The sequence below is a fragment of the Vipera ursinii genome, assembly GCF_947247035.1.
Source record: "Vipera ursinii genome assembly, chromosome: 1".
In the NCBI taxonomy this organism is placed as follows: Eukaryota; Metazoa; Chordata; class Lepidosauria; order Squamata; family Viperidae; genus Vipera; species Vipera ursinii.
Window position 1 is genome coordinate 228,507,832 of NC_139512.1, and position 19,159 is coordinate 228,526,990.

At 39.8% G+C, this 19,159-nt stretch overlaps 1 protein-coding gene across 1 annotated transcript in view; it reads left to right on the top strand.

The window, feature by feature from the left end:
* HCRTR2 (hypocretin receptor 2) overlaps positions 1 to 18,277 on the top strand; it is a gene marked incomplete at both ends in the record, with an annotated part of 31,631 nt that extends 13,354 nt beyond the window's left edge. Inside the window, 6 exons of the mRNA XM_083372397.1 lie at positions 7,444 to 7,622; positions 8,976 to 9,219; positions 10,667 to 10,782; positions 12,873 to 13,093; positions 15,967 to 16,088; positions 18,057 to 18,277. Coding sequence (XP_083228523.1) covers positions 7,444 to 7,622; positions 8,976 to 9,219; positions 10,667 to 10,782; positions 12,873 to 13,093; positions 15,967 to 16,088; positions 18,057 to 18,277 — 1,103 coding nt within the window. The remainder of the gene's footprint in view (positions 1 to 7,443; positions 7,623 to 8,975; positions 9,220 to 10,666; positions 10,783 to 12,872; positions 13,094 to 15,966; positions 16,089 to 18,056) is intronic.
* Positions 18,278 to 19,159: the final 882 nt, after the last annotated feature.

A 19,159-nucleotide genomic window follows, 5' to 3' on the forward strand; every position in this document is an offset into this window, starting at 1 on the left:
TGCAACCAGTGGTGGGATTCAAATATGTGAATAACTGGTTCTCTGTGAGGATGCCACTTCCGGAAGTCCGTTCTGGGCCTGGGCAACAAAAAATTAGCTACCGGTTCTGCCGAAGTGGTGCGAACCGGCTGAATCCCACCACTGGTTACAACTCTGTCTTGCCCATTCCTCATCCAAAAGTGGCTGCTCGTTCTTTAATGGGAACCGTTTAATCTGCACTGTCCATATACGAAAGCCAAACACACTATTCCATATTTGGCCTCTTGCACTTGTTTCAGCTGCCATCCTAATTTATGTGGCTAACTCAGCTCACCAAAGCTTTTCATTCTCTCACATTCTGTTCTTCATAACCGTCTCTGACTAATTATTCTGGGCAGTTCTGGGAAGAAACAAGAAAAGATCTAATCCTGCTGGATTTACAACTGATACACAGTAATAATGCTCTGAAACAGACCAGCCAGGGTAGTACTGGGTTCCAAGAATACAGTGATGCGCTCAATATTTGTTGGTATCATTCTCTCTTAGTGAAGCCTATAATATCCAGTCTTTCCCAATTCATCTGGAGTTGCAATTGATTTTCCATGCTTTCAGTCAAGAAATTGAATTTCTTCTCTTGCTTGGAGAGAGTGGCAGGAAGGAACCTTCCATTCTATTGGTTGGAGGCTTTGCATGAGCCCTCCCCTGTCTGGTCTACCCCAATGACTTTTCTTCTCCTTTTCCCTCACCCCAGCAAGGATTTCCTGAACAGAGAGTGGAGGTTTTTGACAAACAAAATTGTTCTGTGAAGTACAGGTAATCTCATGGGGATATACAGTAGTGGCCAAAATTGTGGAAACCTTTTGGGAAAAGTGTGCAGTAGAAATGCCACCTTTGGTTAAGTTTCCACCAATTTTTCTTCTAATTTCTTTATAACTGTAGCCTTGTTCACTTAACAATACTATTTTACATAGCTTCCTGGGCAACCAGTCAACTCCTTGCACCATTACTTTAATTTTATTATGTTTTAGAAGCTCACTAAATGAAAGGGGGGAAAAACCCTCAACCAACTTGATAGTGATCACACAACACTCTGACAAATGTCCTCCTCTAAGCTTCAGTACATGACATCAATAATCGAATCCTACTGTGATCTGATTGGCTCATTGCTAAAATAAGATGACACCTGATTGGCTCTCTAAACACTCATGCTCATTGGCTACAATCAGATGAAGGAAAGCTACCTAATATCAACCTAAGCAAGTTGTGCTTCCTTTTTCTGGTTATTTGGCTATAACTTTTCATAGAATACAGTACAGATAATTGAACAAACTTGGATGCATTACATTCCTGATTAAATTATCTTTCCATTGACATATAATTTTATGGTACTACTACTACTCAAAAAAGTGGTGTTATTAGCCATCAAACCTCAAAAATACACTTTTCTCAAAAGGTTTTGTCCACTACTGCAGTTACTCTAGCCCTTTTCTCATTGTCTACCATGACCCAAACATGGCATTCAAAAAGATTGTTGCATGTCTTTTGAGTATGAATATGGTGAAATGTGTCATGAGTAAATCGGTTTGATGTACATATTTTAATGAATAGATGGAATGGGGTGTCTGTCTGACTCACTCACTTACTGACTGACTGACTGTTTAAATATATTTCCAAAAGTTCTTGTATGAAAGGGAAAGTGTTAATTTCTAAGATTTAAAAAAAATGAATCAAGTTGCATTTCTTCTTTTGATCCTTAAAACTACAATCTTCTGTCCCTCTATTCAGTGGAGTAATTTTTTTCCCTTCAGTTCAATTATGTCCAATTGCCAGAGACTGCCTGAAGAAGTCCCTGCAGTTTTTTTGACAAAGTTTTCTAAAGTTGAGGGAAAGTGATTGGCCCGAGGTCACCCAAATGGTTTTATGCCTAAGCATGACTAGAATTCACAGTCTCCTGGTTTCTAGCCTTTAGCCATAATCCCAATTAAATACTTACAGGATTATGATATTTTATTTATTTTATTTATTTAATTATATTTTTATACCACACTTCTCCCTAAGGACTCAGGGCCATGTACAGGGCAATAAATATAAAAACGAAATACAAAAGTTAAAAAACCATTAAATATATGCCTGAATATAAAACAATAATTAAAAGACATATTAAAACCCCAACCCTGACCCATCAAACCAGGTCGGAGTGCTCGAATAAATAAGTTTTTAGATCGTGCCGGAAGGAGCGAAGGTTGGGGGCCATCCGGAGCTCAACCGGCAAGCGGTTGGACACTTAACTATAAATCAATTGGAAATCGGTTGGAAGAATTGGAATTTTACCCTTTATTGCAATATGGGGATTGTCTATGATAAATGTAAATTTCAAAGTAATATATGGAATGAACTGTAGTCTTGCAGTGTCTATAGGAACAAAGAAGCTGCAACAATCTGGACATCAAATCTCAACTATACACTTCCACTGACCAGAGCATATATAGACACTCCTCAACCTACGGTGGCATTTGGGCCTGGAACTCCCATTATGAAATGAAGTGGTCATAAAGTAAGACCGTGTCACTTAACAATGGCAATCCCGGCAGTCCCACTTGCTTAAGTATTGTGTTCTCATTAGTAATCTGCAAAGTTTTCAAACTTCTTGCCTTTGGATTGCTGGCACTGGTGGAACAAGAATAACCCTCGTCAAGCCTTTCAGACCACGCCATCCACACCCACATACAACCTGGAAGGCGCTCCAAATTCCCCTGTTTTCCTCCTCTGTGCAAAATCTGTCATCTTACCCACAAGGTTATCCACCTTGGAATAGTGAAAGGCATTATTGGGTGTCGGTTCTGGCCACCCTGGGTTCAGAGAGTTGGAGTTTAACACGCAAAGACTTTTCCATTTCACTTCTCGAATACTTGGGACCTTCTGCGCTGCAAGGCTGATTTGAGCAGCAGCTGCTTGGAGTAACAGAAACCAAGCACTGCTTCTACCGCACTCCACTGCAGGGCATGTTTGACTGCCCACACCCAGATACACAGTTTGGTAGAGCAGGTATTTGGGCACCTGAGGGCAAGTTGGATCTCACCCAGCATTGGTCTCCAGTGATTATGGTGGATTATGGACTATTGCATGATATTTGTGAAGGTCATGAGAACGTGCCACTGAAGAATTACTCATTTGCTTTGGCATCTGCCATCCCAGGGGCTAGCAGGGAAAGGAGCCTTGCCCTGAAAACCCCTAGACTCAGGATGACAACTAGCAGGAGGTAATTGCTATCCTTTCTTGTTTAGCAGGCTTCATTTTGAACCATTTCCTGCATGTCCAATATAGATATGAGGAGGTCTGGTGTCTGCTGCTCTGTTTTCAGAGACCTGCCAGTCCTGTCCTGGATGCTGAGGACATGACCTGGGTTATGTGCACATATTTTGGTCACCCCTCTTTCGAATTCGTCCTATGGCCCTGCAAGCTTGTGGTTGGTTACTATTCCCTTCTCCTTTGTAAGAGCCGGGGGTGGCACAGTGGTTAGAATGCAGTATTGCAGGCTAATTTAAACCCACAGCCAGGAGTTTGGGTCTCACCGGCTCAAGGTTGAGTCAGCCTTCCATCCTTCAGAATAGAATAGAGTAGAGTAGAGTAGAGTAGAATAGAATAGAATAGAATAGAATAGAATAGAATAGAATAGAATAGAATAGAATAGAATAGAATAGAATAGAATAGAATAGAATAGAATAGAATAGAATCTGGAAGGAACCTTGGAGGTCTTCTAGTCCAGCCCCTGCTCAAGCAAGAGAAACTATACCATCTCAGATAAGTGACTGTCCAGTCTCTTCTTAAAAACCTCCAGTGTTGGAGCATTCACAGCTTCTGGAGGCAGGTTGTTCCACTGGTTAATTGTTCTAACTGTCAGGAAGTTTCTCCTTAGTTCTAGGTTGCTTCTCTCCTTGACTACTTTCCATCCGTTGCTTCTTGTCCTGCCTTCGGGCGCTTTGGAGAATAGCTTGACTGCCTCTTCTTTGTGGCAACCCCTCAAAATGTGGGTCTGGATTGTTGGGGGCAATAGGCTGACTCTGTAAATGGCTTAGAGAGGGCTGTAAAGCAGTGTGAAGTGGTGTATAAGTCTAAGCACCATTGCTGTTGCTATTGTTCAGCATGGAAAGTGAGCGTATTTTTCCTCTCGGAGCATTGCGGGGCAGAAGGAGAAAGTTAGGGAGGATGTCTCCTGCCCTGCTCCCCACCCTCCATGGTCCAGCTAAGCAGGGAAGACGAATGAGTTGATTCATGGAGCAGGTTGATTGCAGAACGGTCACACATATGGCCTGTACATGAACTACTGCCCCTTCCCTCCACCCCTTTCTGTTCCCTTGACATCTTTTCTTTTTTCCACTCACAATCCCTTCCATACCCGTAGGCTGCCTGCCTACCATTGAGAAGGGATTGGTGATGTAGGAAACATTTCTAGAACTGTCGCAGAGAAGATGGGGGGTGCAGGAATTCAGTATCCCCCAAATAGAGAGTTTCTATCCCCCGGATTTTGTGTCCTGCCAAAATCACTGCAGATAAAATGGACAGAGCCTCAGTTGAACCTTTGGCATCATCACAAAGGGAGGCTCTGTGGGAATACATCCAAAGGAGTACCCCGCACTGGCACCAAAGCAGAGAATCCCGCAAGGCATGCGTGTTACCTGTCAGAACAAGCAGGTATTAACTTCCCTTGATTGCTATCGGCGCTCTGTAGAGCTGATCTAGTTTAACTGCCACCATCAACTGTGCAATTACAGCTTCATATTGCTTTTTATTTATGTAAACAAATGTTGGAAACTCTTTATTGAGAACATAAAAGATGGGAAATGTGCCATTTTGATCAGACTTTGCAATGTTCATAACAAACTGGTCCAAAACATGCATATGTTGCTGAAAAATTCCAATTGGAGCCATCTGTAGTGCTGCAAGGATGGGGAAGGGTTATAGATAGCAAACAAGCAAGCGGATGTTGCCAAAAGTTAGCTAACATCAAGACATAGCTGAGCTGTGGTGGCGCAGTGGTTAGAATGCAATATTGCAAGCTAATTCTGCTGACTGCCAGGGGTTCAATCCTCACCAGCTCAAGGTAGACTCAGCTTTCCATCCTTCTGAAGTTGGTAAAATAAGGACCTAGATTGTTGGGGGCATTGTGCTGTCTCTGTAAACTGCTTAGAGAGGGCTGCAGAGCACTATGAAGCAGTATATACTGTAAGTCTACGTGCTATTGCTACTACTATAAAGGTAAAGGTAAAGGTTCCCCCGCACATGCGTGCTAGTCGTTTCTGACTCTAGCCGAAGAGCCAGCGCTTGTCCGAGGACATCTCTGTGGTCATGTGGCTGGCATGACTAGACGCCAAAGGCGTATGGAAGGCTGTTACCTTCCCACCATAGTGGTCCCTATTTTTCTACTTGCATTTTTACATGCTTTTGAACTGCTAGGTTGGCAGAAGCTGGGACGAGTAACAGGCGCTCACTCTGTTACGCGGCACTTGGGATTTGACCCGCCAAACTGCCGACCTTCTGATCGATAAGCTCAGCATCCTAACCCACTGAGCCACCACGTCCCTAACTGCTACTACTATAATAGACACCTAATTCCAAGGCTGGATTTGGTCTGACTAAACTCTGAACAGCAGTCTTGTTTTGCAAAATCTGGCAAGTTTTTTCTTCACTGGTTACTTCACCTGAAACAAAATGCTATATTTTTCATTTTCTCTTAGTGAAAGCATTATCCCATAAGGTCATGAACTGCGCAGTGATGACATTCACATAACACTTCAATACAACACTCAGAGGTTTAAATACAATGTTTTTATGCCCAGTGTTTGCTACAAGTTTATTCCCTCCTATTGCTTGCTTGCTTGCTTAGGTGCCATCAAATCAGTGCTGACACTTAGCAGCCACATAGACAGACCTTGGAGAAGGTGATATGTCCCCAGTCTGGCCATTCAGGTCTCCCAACAGTAGTGGAGAAACAAACCAGCAAGTCACTTACGCATGAGACAGAAGAGAAACAACAGGGAGAAAGCATATTTTACGCATGCAGTAAACTCATACTGCCATATACTGTGAGATCTTTCTAGTGTCCAAATAGCAATGCTCACAGATCAGATACTTGGGACATTTTTCTCTATTTGAGGATGTGGGCCTGAATCTAGTGCCATCCTTGAAGTTAGGTAATACCACTTTATTTGTATCTGCAAATGGGACAAAGCATCTGAGAAAACCAGAAGCGTTGAAAACGCATCTTTCTCTATAGGAAAACTGTTCTACGTACATTGGGGATCTAGTTCCGTTGCCACGTATTGACTGACACACACTGGCAGAAAGAATTCACTGCACTCGTTTCAAACTTTTCAGTGTGAACAGGGAAAAAAACCATGGTAAAGAGTCTCTTTTTTAATTGATGGATAGATTGGATTTATTCCGCACGGCTTAGATTTATCCTGATTTATTCCACCTTTCCAATAAGAGGCTCCAAATTTTCTCTGGGGAATTCTATTGCAGTTGTTTTTTGTTTGACAAAAGTAGAATACAAAATGGGACATAAAGCTTTCTTTCACAGCAGATCATACAATAAACACCCCGAGGACATTCTTGAAATGATCATAACTAGACTGTTAATGGAATCATAATATTATTGAGTTTTTGTTCCACCTTTATGACTTTATAGGTAACTCTGTTGGTACATGAGTGAAAGAGTTCAGCTGAGATTGGGGAAAGCCATGTTGTATTTTATCCTTAGTCACAAAATCTCTCTGGGAGATCGTGGGTCACTTTCTTCTTTCACCTGATGTAGGACACATTGTTATGTGATAGAAAAAAATGGAAGGAAGGATGCTTGAGCTTCTGAAGGAACCGTGGGCTATAAATCCAAATTAAGAAAAAAAACAGATTAGTCCATCAGTGAGCTGATGTTCTTCACAGTTCTTTTTTTTCTAATTTTAATTTGTAGTCTCAGTACTGCATTATCCAAGGAGACAAGGGTGATTAAAAGGCCTTCAGCTCTGTCCACTATAAATTGTAGGGATTCTACTGAACTGACAAAATGTAACTGTGCTTTTCTAAGCCTTCCAAATATGGAGACTGGTCTGCACTCTCTCTCTCTCTCTCTTTTTCTCTCCCTTCCTTCCTTCCCCCCTCCCTCCCTCCTTCCCTCTTTCTCTTTCTCTCTCCCCCTGTTCCCCACTTCCCACCAATCTTTGGAGTATCCTTGGCTGTTACACAATTTTGCTCCTATAATTGGTTTGCCCTGCACTATGTAGAATCAGTTGAGTTTCCAAGTCGGAGGAAGAAACAGCTTGGTCGGTCAATATTTGAAGACAGTGACAAACGACAGCCCTTACTAAAAAAGATGTGCATTCCTCGCCAATCCTCCTTCACTATTTTGACCTGTCTGGCTCTCTCCCAATGCCTTTTCCCCCTGGGCTGACATCTTTGCAAAATCAGTTTGTGTTGCAGTGTGGAAAAATCATCACATGAGGACTGTTACCAATTACTTCATAGTCAACCTCTCCTTGGCTGATGTCCTGGTCACCCTCACTTGCCTCCCAGCTACACTCGTGGTGGATATCACTGAGACCTGGTTCCTTGGAAACAGCCTCTGTAAGGTGATCCCTTATTTGCAGGTATTGTTTTCCAGGGTTGTGGTACACATTGAAAAACAAGCTAAGTTGTGGGTTTGATGCTGCCAAATCTATAATTCAGAAGCCGGTTCGTGATTAACATATTGCTTCACAGCAAAAGAAGAAGGGGTCATTCTGAAAATTAGACTAGGAGAGATTGAATTATTTCATGGTCAGATTAATGCCACTTGTAATTGTACATTTGCTATAACATCTAAATAAAGTCCAAACCAAAGCATTAAACTGTACGTAGAATAAGCAAAGCAGGAAATAAATTTCACTCCGAAGCAATCTGGTAGAATACTTGGAAAGAAACAAAACTTACTAACAATTAAAATGTCAGCTTCCTACAGTCAAGACATTATAGACATGCAAAAGACTGGGCAATACCACGGTTCCAGGTATTCACAGAATAATTGTATGAAAAGAAGTGGGCAAAACAGTAACATGAATAATTCCATGGCCTCAACAGATAAAACTAAAAAAGTTTTGGACGGCACATTCAGATGATGTGTGAAATGGAGTACGCTCCCACATTAGTGAATCTCTGTAATCAATTCCTGATAGTTTGGTAGTCCGTGTCAAAGCATAGAAGTTGCTACTATGTAATACTGCTGCGTGGATGAGAATGAATGACTTCCTTCACCCAATACTGACCATACAATTGAGGTTCTTTAGTCACACGGACACTCCTGAGCCTATATGGCTGTAACAGCCTAGGAGCCCCATTCATTGTTGAGCCAAATACAAAGTCTTCTGCCAGGTCAACAGGAATGCCAACCTGGAGGCAAAAATCTCATTCCTACATTCCCACATCACAAGGAACAGAGTTGCCTGCAAACATGTCTGCATACGATAGATAGTACAGTAGCGGATGACCTAGTTTCATAGTACGCACTGCAAACAAGCTTTTAACAACACCGTCTAGTGGAAACCCTGATAACAAGTTAAATCAAAATCCTTCTTCAACCCTGATACTCAATGTATCGGAAGCACGCTTATGGATTGTTCCTAACCTGATTCTCTTTTGCGCTGTGAACAACTCCCTGCATATCAGGCAGAGAAATTTTAGCCTAACTTTCACATGATAGAATGTGAGAGAATAGGGGAATTGTTTTTTGTCTGTTTTTTTATTAAAAAGGAAATTAGATCTTGTTAGCCCCTGTTAGCAGTGCAAAGCCATAATATAGCCCTACTGAATCCTGTTTTCCTAGAAACAGGACTAGGGTTAAAGAGGTTACTGGCAACTAAGCTTTTCTGATTGTAACCATGGTGGGAGAGACTACTTCTCTGATTATGATTCTTTGGTCACTCACTGAATGTTGTTTTCCGGTGTTTCTCTTCTTCCCTTTGTAGACTGTGTCGGTCTCTGTTTCTGTACTGACCCTTAGCTGCATTGCGCTGGATCGATGGTATGCAATTTGTCATCCCCTGATGTTCAAAAGCACAGCCAAGCGGGCCAGGAACAGCATCCTTGTTATCTGGATGGTATCCTGCTTTATCATGATACCCCAGGCAATTGTTATGGAGTGCAGCAGCATGTTTCCGGGACTGGCGAACAAGACCATCTTGTTCACGGTCTGCGATGAGCATTGGGGAGGTGAGTGCTGGTGGCCTCAATCTTGGGATGTGCAAGACTCAGTGGGCCGGGGTTGGGGTTGGGGGAAGACGGCTGGTGATTATCAAATCTGCTACAGAAGACTAATTAGACTTTGTTGGCTGGCAGATTTTTTTTAATATAACCTTCAGTACTAAGGGGGTGCCTTTCTTTGACTTTAAACTCTAAAGTATTAATGACATGATATCAGTTGTGTCACTACTGTAATTCAGTCACGTGCTACCATTCAACAGAAGAGCTGTTGAGCACCTGATGTGTAGCACTTTGCCTTAGAAGAGCTTTTGCTTATATGGCCATGGACCTGGGTAGCCAATAGGTCGCTGGAAGCTCAGAGATCAAGACGATTAATTTGGGGCCCCAAGTCCCCTTTTTTATAAGGGCCTTCAGGTCTCCCTGTGCCTATTGCTGAAGACTAACAGTCATTTCTGACATTGTGTCTTGGTCAATGACTGAACACTGAAATAATGCATGAAATAATTGGTTTAAGCCTACAAAGCCCCTCAACTTCCCTACCAGACCCAATCCTGTAAAATAGTTTGATTTAATTCCACTCATTCTATAGCACTCCGTACTCAACAAAAATAATTGTGCCCTTTGCCTTAGAAGATTGTATGCCATTTTAGGTGAAAAACAAAATTAGTCCTTCTGTATGTCTTCCAGTCTGAATTGCTGGGTATACAGACGACAATGGTAGGAAGAATCCATTTCTTCTCCCTTCCTCCATTTCTCCCTCCCTCCCTCCCTCCCTCCCTCCCTCCCTCCCTCCCTCCCCTCTCTCTTCCCTTCCTTTCCCTTCCCTTCCCTTCCCTGCCCTGCCCTCCCTCCCTTTCTTCCTCTGTCTCCTAACCATCATTATTACATGATCTGGAACACCAACCAAGGCCTATTTGTGAAGGACTTTCTTTAAGTGACTGAAATTGCACAGGGAAAGCTTTAATAAAGGTTTTAACAGCAAAGCAGCAGCACTGCTTCATTTCAAAGGCTTCATTTCAAAGACTCATCTGGCAGTTCCCGTGCCAGAAGAAGTTTTGATACGCGAAAAGTATGTGCTGAGCTTTTTTCCCCTGGCAATTATATGACCTAATAAGGATTTTATTAGGCATTCATAATCAATATTTATTTAAAGTAGCTATAAACTGCCTCTCCCTCACTTTAGGAGGTATGTGGAATTTAACATTTCCACATGCTGATACATAATCATATAAAACACATAAATTAAAACAGGACAATATATCATAAGGCTGTGGCTGTACCCGATCCAGTATTTGAAAATACTTTATAAACATTTCACTTCAACAGTGAGTAAGGTTTTGCTCTTCCGTTTTGTATGAAATTAAGTCTCGTTTATGTTCCTCTGAGCCAGCTTTTGCAGCGTATAATAGCCGATTGAATGAGATATTATTTATGTGCTGTTTTGTTTCCTTTGCAGCTGAATTTTTCCCCAAAATATATCATACCTGTTTCTTCCTGATAACGTATCTGGCTCCACTGTGTCTTATGGTGCTGGCCTACTTGCAGATATTTCAAAAGCTGTGGTGTCAGCAGGTGGGTCCTTTTGCTATGAAGTCCCTTTTTAAGACTTATGCCAGCTAAGCCTTTAAACCTCGAAAGAATTATGTAGTTGATTGAAAGGTATAGTGGCATAGATTGAAATAAATTATCCTTGGCAAAGGAATATTTGCACCATCCGAACGTATGCAGCAATCTAGCAAAAATAAATAATGCCATGCCTCCAACCAAGAGTTTATACTGTAGATTTGATGTTTAAATTAAAATACTGAGACGTTATACAACACGCTAGGAATATTTATTCCCCCCCCCCGTGTTTCCATATTTCTTAAATTATGTCTGAATGAAGGGACAAGGAAAGAAACTGAAACATAACTTAAAAGTTCCGATGAATGTTTCCTAAACAAATTTCCACTGTATTAAATGCATTTACTTTTTTTTGTCGTTGTGTTAAACAAAGGTCGTTGCTACTTTCACTCATGGAAATACATATGTTTGATTTTTGAATGTAATAGCTGAAATGAGCATGTTGTTATTATTTTTTTTTAAATTCCATTTATATCCCGCCCTTCTCCGAAGACTCAGGGCGGCTTACAAGCTTAGCAGTAGCCTTCATTCTATGTATATGCCTGCTTGTTAGGGCTTTCACACACACCCCAAGCAGCATTATTACAAAGTCAGCTTAATTGCCCCCAACAATCTGGGTCCTCATTTTACCTACCTCGGAAGGATGGAAGGCTGAGTCAACCTTGAGTCTGGTGGGACGCGAACCTGCACTAATTGCAGGCAGCTGGTGTTACTTAAGGAGGCATTAGCCCACTGCTCCACCAAGGCTCTGTTGGTTGGTTTGCTTGCTTGCTTGCTTAAAACATTGATGTAGCTGCCCATCTTCTAACTGGGAAGTTCCCAATTAAATGAAAAGAACTAAAAATGTGTTTACTATTAGTTATTCTAATAAACGCTGTGACATGGAGATAGCAGATATACCATGTTTATCTGTTAGAAAAATTAACAACCATTATGTGTTCCCCCAATCCATGGGGCTAGAGCACATGAAGAAAATCAGTTACAGTGGTGCCTTGGTACTCAACTGCTTGGAAACGCATAAAATTTGGCACTCGACATATTGGATACAAAAAGTTTGTCCCAGCACCTATCATTTGCTTAGTACTCAATGCACAAGCTAGAACTTGATGATGTCAGCTGCTTTGTTACTCACTATGTTATTCCTTATGGGAAAAAATTATTTGATATTCATCACAACTCCTGGAACCAATTAACATGGAGTACTGAGGAACCACTGTATTTAACAAGTAATCTTTATATTTGCCAACCTTCTGTTTCTAATGCATAAATGTAAAATGATTTTCACATTTTTAGTACATGTTATACAGTATGTCTTCAGAATAGAGTGGAGATTTTTTGTCTTGTTTAGAATAGATTCCCCCCAAATCGTATCTTTTTTACTTTTATTTTTGACCCATTCATACAGTACATCAAGTATTTTACAAATGTGATGTTTCATGACAGAGATAAACAAAGAAAAAAAACTAAATAAAAATAACGAAAAGAAGAAAGATTAAAGTTTCAGTCCAATGTTTGACCCTATTACTAGCCCTCGAGCACATGGAATAATAGTGATCAATTTTCCCATTGTAATTATCATCAGCCAATTTCTAGAGAGAGAACAAGCATATCTTATCAACCCAAAATTTTAAATCTGAAGTTATTCTATCTTTCCTATATAGAGGAGCCATCTTTTTTAATGCTTCCCATGTTAAATCCATAGCTCTTCCTGTAGAAAAATTCCAAATCTGTGGTATTTAATTCCATTCACATCCTATAACAAACTTTACAACTTTACCCTATAATAAACGTTACCCTATAATACACTTTACAACTGTTGTGAAAACAGACTGATCCTAACAAAAAGGGTTTAGCTTTAAACAAAATTATCTTCCATTTTCATCATTGGAAGATGATCACACTAAAACTTCTCTGTAATCATGTAGATATGCTCATGAGTGGAAATGGATCTACTTTGTTACTTTCGCTGAGTAATCAGTGCAAATTTTCCCTTGGATCAAATGGCAATCATTAAGATTCCGATTATTATGTGCTGTCAGATTCCAGGAACGTCATCCATAGCTCAGAGGAAATGGAAGCCGCTGCAATCCACAGCACAGATGCGGGAACTGGGCCCACCAGCACATTTGAAGATTAGCGTGGTGGCAGCCGAAATCAAACAGATTAAAACCAGGAGGAAAACAGCCCGGATGCTCATGGTGGTACTCTTGGTTTTTGCCCTCTGCTATCTCCCCATTAGCATTCTCAACATCTTGAAAAGGTACTTCCATGTGCCAGGTCTGGAGATATTTTTTTTTAAAAAAATAGCTTGGGTGTCTGTCTGGGCTGGGAAAATATATTCAACAATAATTGGGTGGCGATTTTTATTGAGATCCCACTATGCTTACAAGGAATCCTTGAATTATGACCAAAATTGGGACTGGAACTTCTATTGCTAAGTGAGGCAGTGGTTAAGTGGGTCACATCCAGTTATTCAATCTTTTTTATTAGTAGCCTTATTTATTTTTTAATCCAGTCCTTATTATTTATGCAAATAACTCAAAGCGGCCAACATAACCAACACACCTTGCTGCTATTGTTAAGCAAGTTGTGTAGTCTTCATGCAGTCGTTAAACAAATCTGCCTTCTCCCATTGACTTTGCTTGTCAGAAGCTGGGAGGGTCCCAAATGGAGATCAGGTGATCTCATAAATTACTTGCCAGTTGCTAAGCACTCAGTTTTGATCATGTGATTCTGGGGACACTGTGCTGGTTGTAAGTGCAAGGATCAGCAGAAGCCACTTTTTTCATCCCCATTGTAACTCTGAAAGGACATTAACTGAATGGATGTAAGTTGAAGACTATCCGTAATTTTCTTTCCCACACAAGCATTGGGGTAGGGATAAATTTTTCTTGGGTGCTAACAGGATTTACTTTCATACATGTTCATTAAAGGTCATTTCAAGGAATATTTGTCCTCCTCTCTCCCTCTATGCTTTTTCATTAATAGACTGATTTTAAAGCTTAAAACACGTTAATAATAAAAATGTGTTTCTAAATGTTATAAACGTGTTCCGAAAGAGATTAACATTGGAAGCAATGCAGGAGCCATCAAAAGGCTGCAGGAAACACCTATTGACACTAGAGGGCAGTCAGCCTATGGGCTCAGTTGAAGATGCATGTGCAAATAGAAAGTATTGCTGTACGAGGAAAAAAATGTTATTGTTCCAGTGAGGAGACAAACTCTGAGGACAATATAAGCAAGAAGATCTCACACTGCTGAATATTATCAGCACTATTCCTAAAGAAGTCCCTCTTGGCCAGAGCTGGTCAGCAGAAGTTGGCCAGTAGATCATTTCTAAAGGCATCAAGGCCAACAAGGAATGTAAATCATTTTTCTTATAGTCCTCCAGATATGTCAGAATTCATCTCCTTCATCTCCTGTCAGCAGTCTGGGTAGGAGTGATGGAAGTTGACGTCCAACACATCTGGAGGGCACTAAGTTGGAGAACATTGGCATCTTAAGGCTTTCAGTTCTTCCAGATTACGGTTTGGATTAGGATAGGGCTACCATTGCAGAGTTAATGCTGATCCTTCCCAGGAATCTTACTGTTTTTCATCAAGACTGGTGACCTAAATTCAAGACTCAATACTGTCAAAAGAAATCAAATCAAACTGCAGGTTAGAAAAATATGCATATTGAATGCCATATCTCTACTGAATGGGATGGTGACTTTATAATGGGATGCACTGATGAAAAATAATGTTTCTGGTTTACATTTAGATCATAGAATAATGTTGGAAGGGACCTTGGGGGTCTTCTAATCCAACCCCCCCTGCCCATTCCAGACAAAATGGCTGGCCAGCCTCATTTGTAGATTTGGAATGTACACAATCTGGCAAAAAGTTGTTATAATAAGTTATAGTAATTGTTATGAAAGAGGATCTTACAAGGATCTTACACTGAAATAATTCTCAGTTCAGAGCACCCTGTCTTATTGGCGTGCACTGATTTGTGCAAAAAAATTCCTCTTTTTTGTAGATAAATGTCGTACCTTTGATGGCAGAAAATCATGGGAAAAGGCCTTCTTTATATAATTTTAAAGGTCAGGCTGGCTTAAGAAAGCCGTATTCTTACAATTATGAGAAAAGGTATAAGTAGTCTCCACTCAGATATTCACAAAAATGCCGATTAGGAGTTAGCGGGCAGCATAAATCTGTATATTTAGAAGTTGATTATTATAGTGTTTGTCTAGAATCTATACAGAGGGACGCGGTGGCTCAGTGGTTTAGGACGCTGAGCCTGTCGATCAGAAGGTCAGCAGTTTGGCGGGTCGAATCCCGAGTACTGCGTAACAGAGTGAGTGCCTGTTACTCGTCCCAACTTCTGCCAACCTAGCAGTTCGAAAGCACGTAAAAATGCAAGTAGAAAAATAGGGACCACTACGGTGGGAAGGTAACAGCGTTCCGTGCGCCTTTGGCGTCTAGTCATGCTGGCCACATGACCACGGAGACGTCCTCGGACAAGCGCTGACTCTTTGGCTTTGAAACGGAGATGAGCACCGGCCCCTAGAGTCGGAAACGACTAGCACACATGTGCGGGGGAACCTTTACCTTTACCTTTAGAATCTATACATTTACCTCTGTTGGAGAATTTAGGTATGTATACAGTTCCTCATTCAACCAAGATGGGTAAATCAGTGAAGTGGTACTGTTACCATCAATATCCCTTTGACTGCTATTTCTTTGTTCGTGTGTTGTTTTTATAGCATTTTTCATAGTTTTGAATGTTTTTAATAATTAATGATGACAATGCATTTAAGTATTTATTGATTGTTAGCTGCGTTGTTTGGAGAGATGGGCAACCAGATAAATTAGATAAATAAATAAAATGCATCTGGTTCTTGGCATGTGTGGACCTTAGTTGTGTCAAGGCACATCCAATCAATGTGACAATTGTGTACAAGAGGTGATATATATGGAAAACACCCTTTATAACTTCATGTTGCTATAGTTATGACATCACTACACTCATCTGGAGTTCAGAATTTTGATCTGTATACCATGCAAATATTTTACATGTTTTATCAATGTCAGAAATATGATATGAGATGTTTTCTACTTCTAACGTTTCCCCCCTCCCTCTTTTTATAAGAGTTTTTGGGATGTTTAACAATGCTGAAGATCGAGAAACAGTGTATGCTTTGTTTACTTTCTCCCATTGGCTTGTATATGCAAATAGTGCAGTAAACCCAATTATTTACAACTTTCTTAGTGGTAAGTAGATATTATTATTATTGTTATTATTATTATTATTATTATTATTATTATTATTATTATTAATAATAATAATAATAATAATATTATTAATATTATTATTGTTGTTGTTGTTGTTTGTTGTTGTTTGTTGTTGTTATTGTTGTTGTTATTATTATTATTATTATTATTATTATTATTATTATTATTATTATTATTATTATTATTATCCTGGTTAAAAAAAGCAACAGAGCTAAAGAGCTAATGCAATGTATTTACTTTGCCATATTTACAGTATTCTAAAAGAGAAAGATACTACTGTTGTATAGAGGAAGGAACAGAGATTTAAAGAAAATGCATCATGCAAGCAAACCAATAAACAGATCAAGAGTTTGAGTATACGTTGTTTATATATATATATATATACATATCATGTCAATATCAAACAATTTTTTACTTTTGGGTCAGTTTTCCATTAGTTGCAATCACAAACAATGAACAAATTTCAAGACATCAAAAGATCTGCCTAATATTATTGACTGATTAATTGATTTGATTTGATTTGAATTCATTTGATTTCTATAGTTGTCCATCTAAATCAGTGACTCTGGGTAGCTCATTAATTCCAAAAGTATAGAACAACTAAAACAATAAAAAATATAATATTAGGTCTGTTCTCCTTGATATATAGGAGATAGTGATTTCATTCCTCGTTAACTTTTCAACTAATGATCAAGTTCAAGAACTTTTTGTATATTTTTTTAATTCCTTGGTGCTTGAGCTAAAAAGAAGGAATTGGCCTTTGCCAACATCCTCCTCTGCAAAACAGTCCCTCATCCCCTTGCAATCCCTTATGCTAAGAGTCCTATAGTCCTGGATTTAAACTGTGGAGACTCCAGTTTGAATCCTTCCACAAGCACAGAGCTCATGGGGTGATTTTTTTTAAAAAAAAATAGTCTTTCACTAACTCAACTCAAGCTAGATCGCTTTGGGGATATATTCATAAAAACTACGCTGTGCTTCAGAGAAAAACAGGAAAATAAATGCAATCTGATAATAAAAGCTTCTGTACCTCCCATTGTGTACCAAGAATGATTAAAGTGGAAAACTTTTGCCCAGGATGCTTATGACGGGCTGAAAGGGTTATTTCCCTGTTGTTCTCTTTGCTTTAAATTCATTAGAATAGAAGAAAAATCTTTATAAAGTAATTCTATTCTGTTCTGTTCTGTTCTATTCTATTCTATTCTATTCTATTCTATTCTATTCTATTCTATTCTACTCTACTCTACTCTACTCTACTCTACTCTACTCTACTCTACTCTACTCTACTCTACTCTATTCTATTCTATTCTATTCTATTCTATTCTATTCTATTCTATTCTATTCTATTCTATTCTATTCATATTTGCACCTTTAAGACAGCACTGATATTCAAGCCCTAATCTCAGTTTAAAAAGATGATTCTGCTACATGCTTCACCAGTTCTGCACGTAGGAACTCAAAATCGGAATCAGAATCATAATTGCATATATAAATCATCTTAGAAAAACTGTCAGCCTTCCCAGGTAGACTGACAGGAAACACGACCAGATGAGCTAGTTCTTCTTTATGAAAAGGCTACATTAACAGAATCTTGCAAGTCTGAAAGTATAAATCTCCCGCCATCTCTTTTGTAGCCTGATAACCCCTGAGGGAGTCCCTTCCGAGCCTCTTTCTCCACCCATTGTGCAGCTTTTCTGCTCTGCTCCCTCTTATCTGACTGTTCCTTAGGCAGCATCTCTCCTTCCCTGCCCTGCCTCCCTGTCAAGGCCATTCCCATTATCCCATTACATCACCTGCTGCAAAGCTGCTATCTCACTGCCTTCTCTGGATAATGCAAATCGCATCAGGCACTTTGAATGGAAAAGAAATAAATGCAGGAACTGTGTTAATTTGGGAGGATACGGTCTGGCTGCTTCTTCATTCTGGTCTTGGTCTTTGATTCGGCAGGAAAATTTCGGGAAGAATTTAAAGCTGCTTTTTCTTGCTGCTGCTTTGGTATTGGCCATCATCGAAATGCCCCACCCAGAGGAAGGACAAGCATGGGCAGTCGGAAGTCCTTGACGACCCAGACCAGCAATTTTGATCATGCTGCAAAGCTCTCCGAACATGTTGCCTTGACGAGTGTAGTCTCGCTGCCCACAAAAGGCCCTGGATTTGTTGGGAGCTGATAGATGGCTACTTTCTGTGATAAATCATTGTCAATTGATCTGTGACTCCAGTTATCTAAATCAGGGACCAAAATACTTGGAAAAACTGTAAAAGTGAAATAACAGATTATGACAAAGATAAACCAGACTAATATACAAAATTGGATGGTATTTTTTTTTAAAAAGAGAACATTGTTTTGAAATGTATGTGATTTTTCTTAGCATATACTATTCAACTGTAAGAAATGATAGTTGTGAGACATATATGCATCGATTTTCATTGGGATGATCTGCTGATGGGCTTGGTTCCTATCCAAAGAATATTTCATTATAAAATTAAAATGACAACTAGTCAGAAGGAGTCAAACAATAAAATTATTATGAAATAATAATACAATGAAATGGTAGAGAAAGCATGTGGCGTGACTTTTAATGCTTTTATCTGTGGCCACAGGAAGAGTCTATTTTCCCTGTGTAATGAATGTATTTGTGTGTGTGTGTGTGTGTGTGTGTGCGCGCGCAAGTGTGTGTGCTATCCTATTCTTTGATATTTCTTATACCCCAGCAAGTTGGGTCCCATTCCACTCTGTTCTCAGAGAGTTAAACTGACAGACAAGCTGATCAAGACGTAAATCCCTTATCCTTCTTTCCATCTTTTGCTTACAATGCAAACAATTAAAAAAGGTTAGGACATTTCTTTCTCATTTTATACAAAATTTTGATGTCCTTTTGGTTAATGGTGAACTTATTCTTCATGTCTGGAAGCTTGTGTAATCCAAATAGATGAATTTGCTGTAAATAATAAGCACAGAAAATGCTACTTCTAAGAGTCATTCACCTTACTTTAGAAAGAGGCCCACTCGGAGCAGAAGAACTAATAGCCTTTTGGCAAGCTGGCCCAGA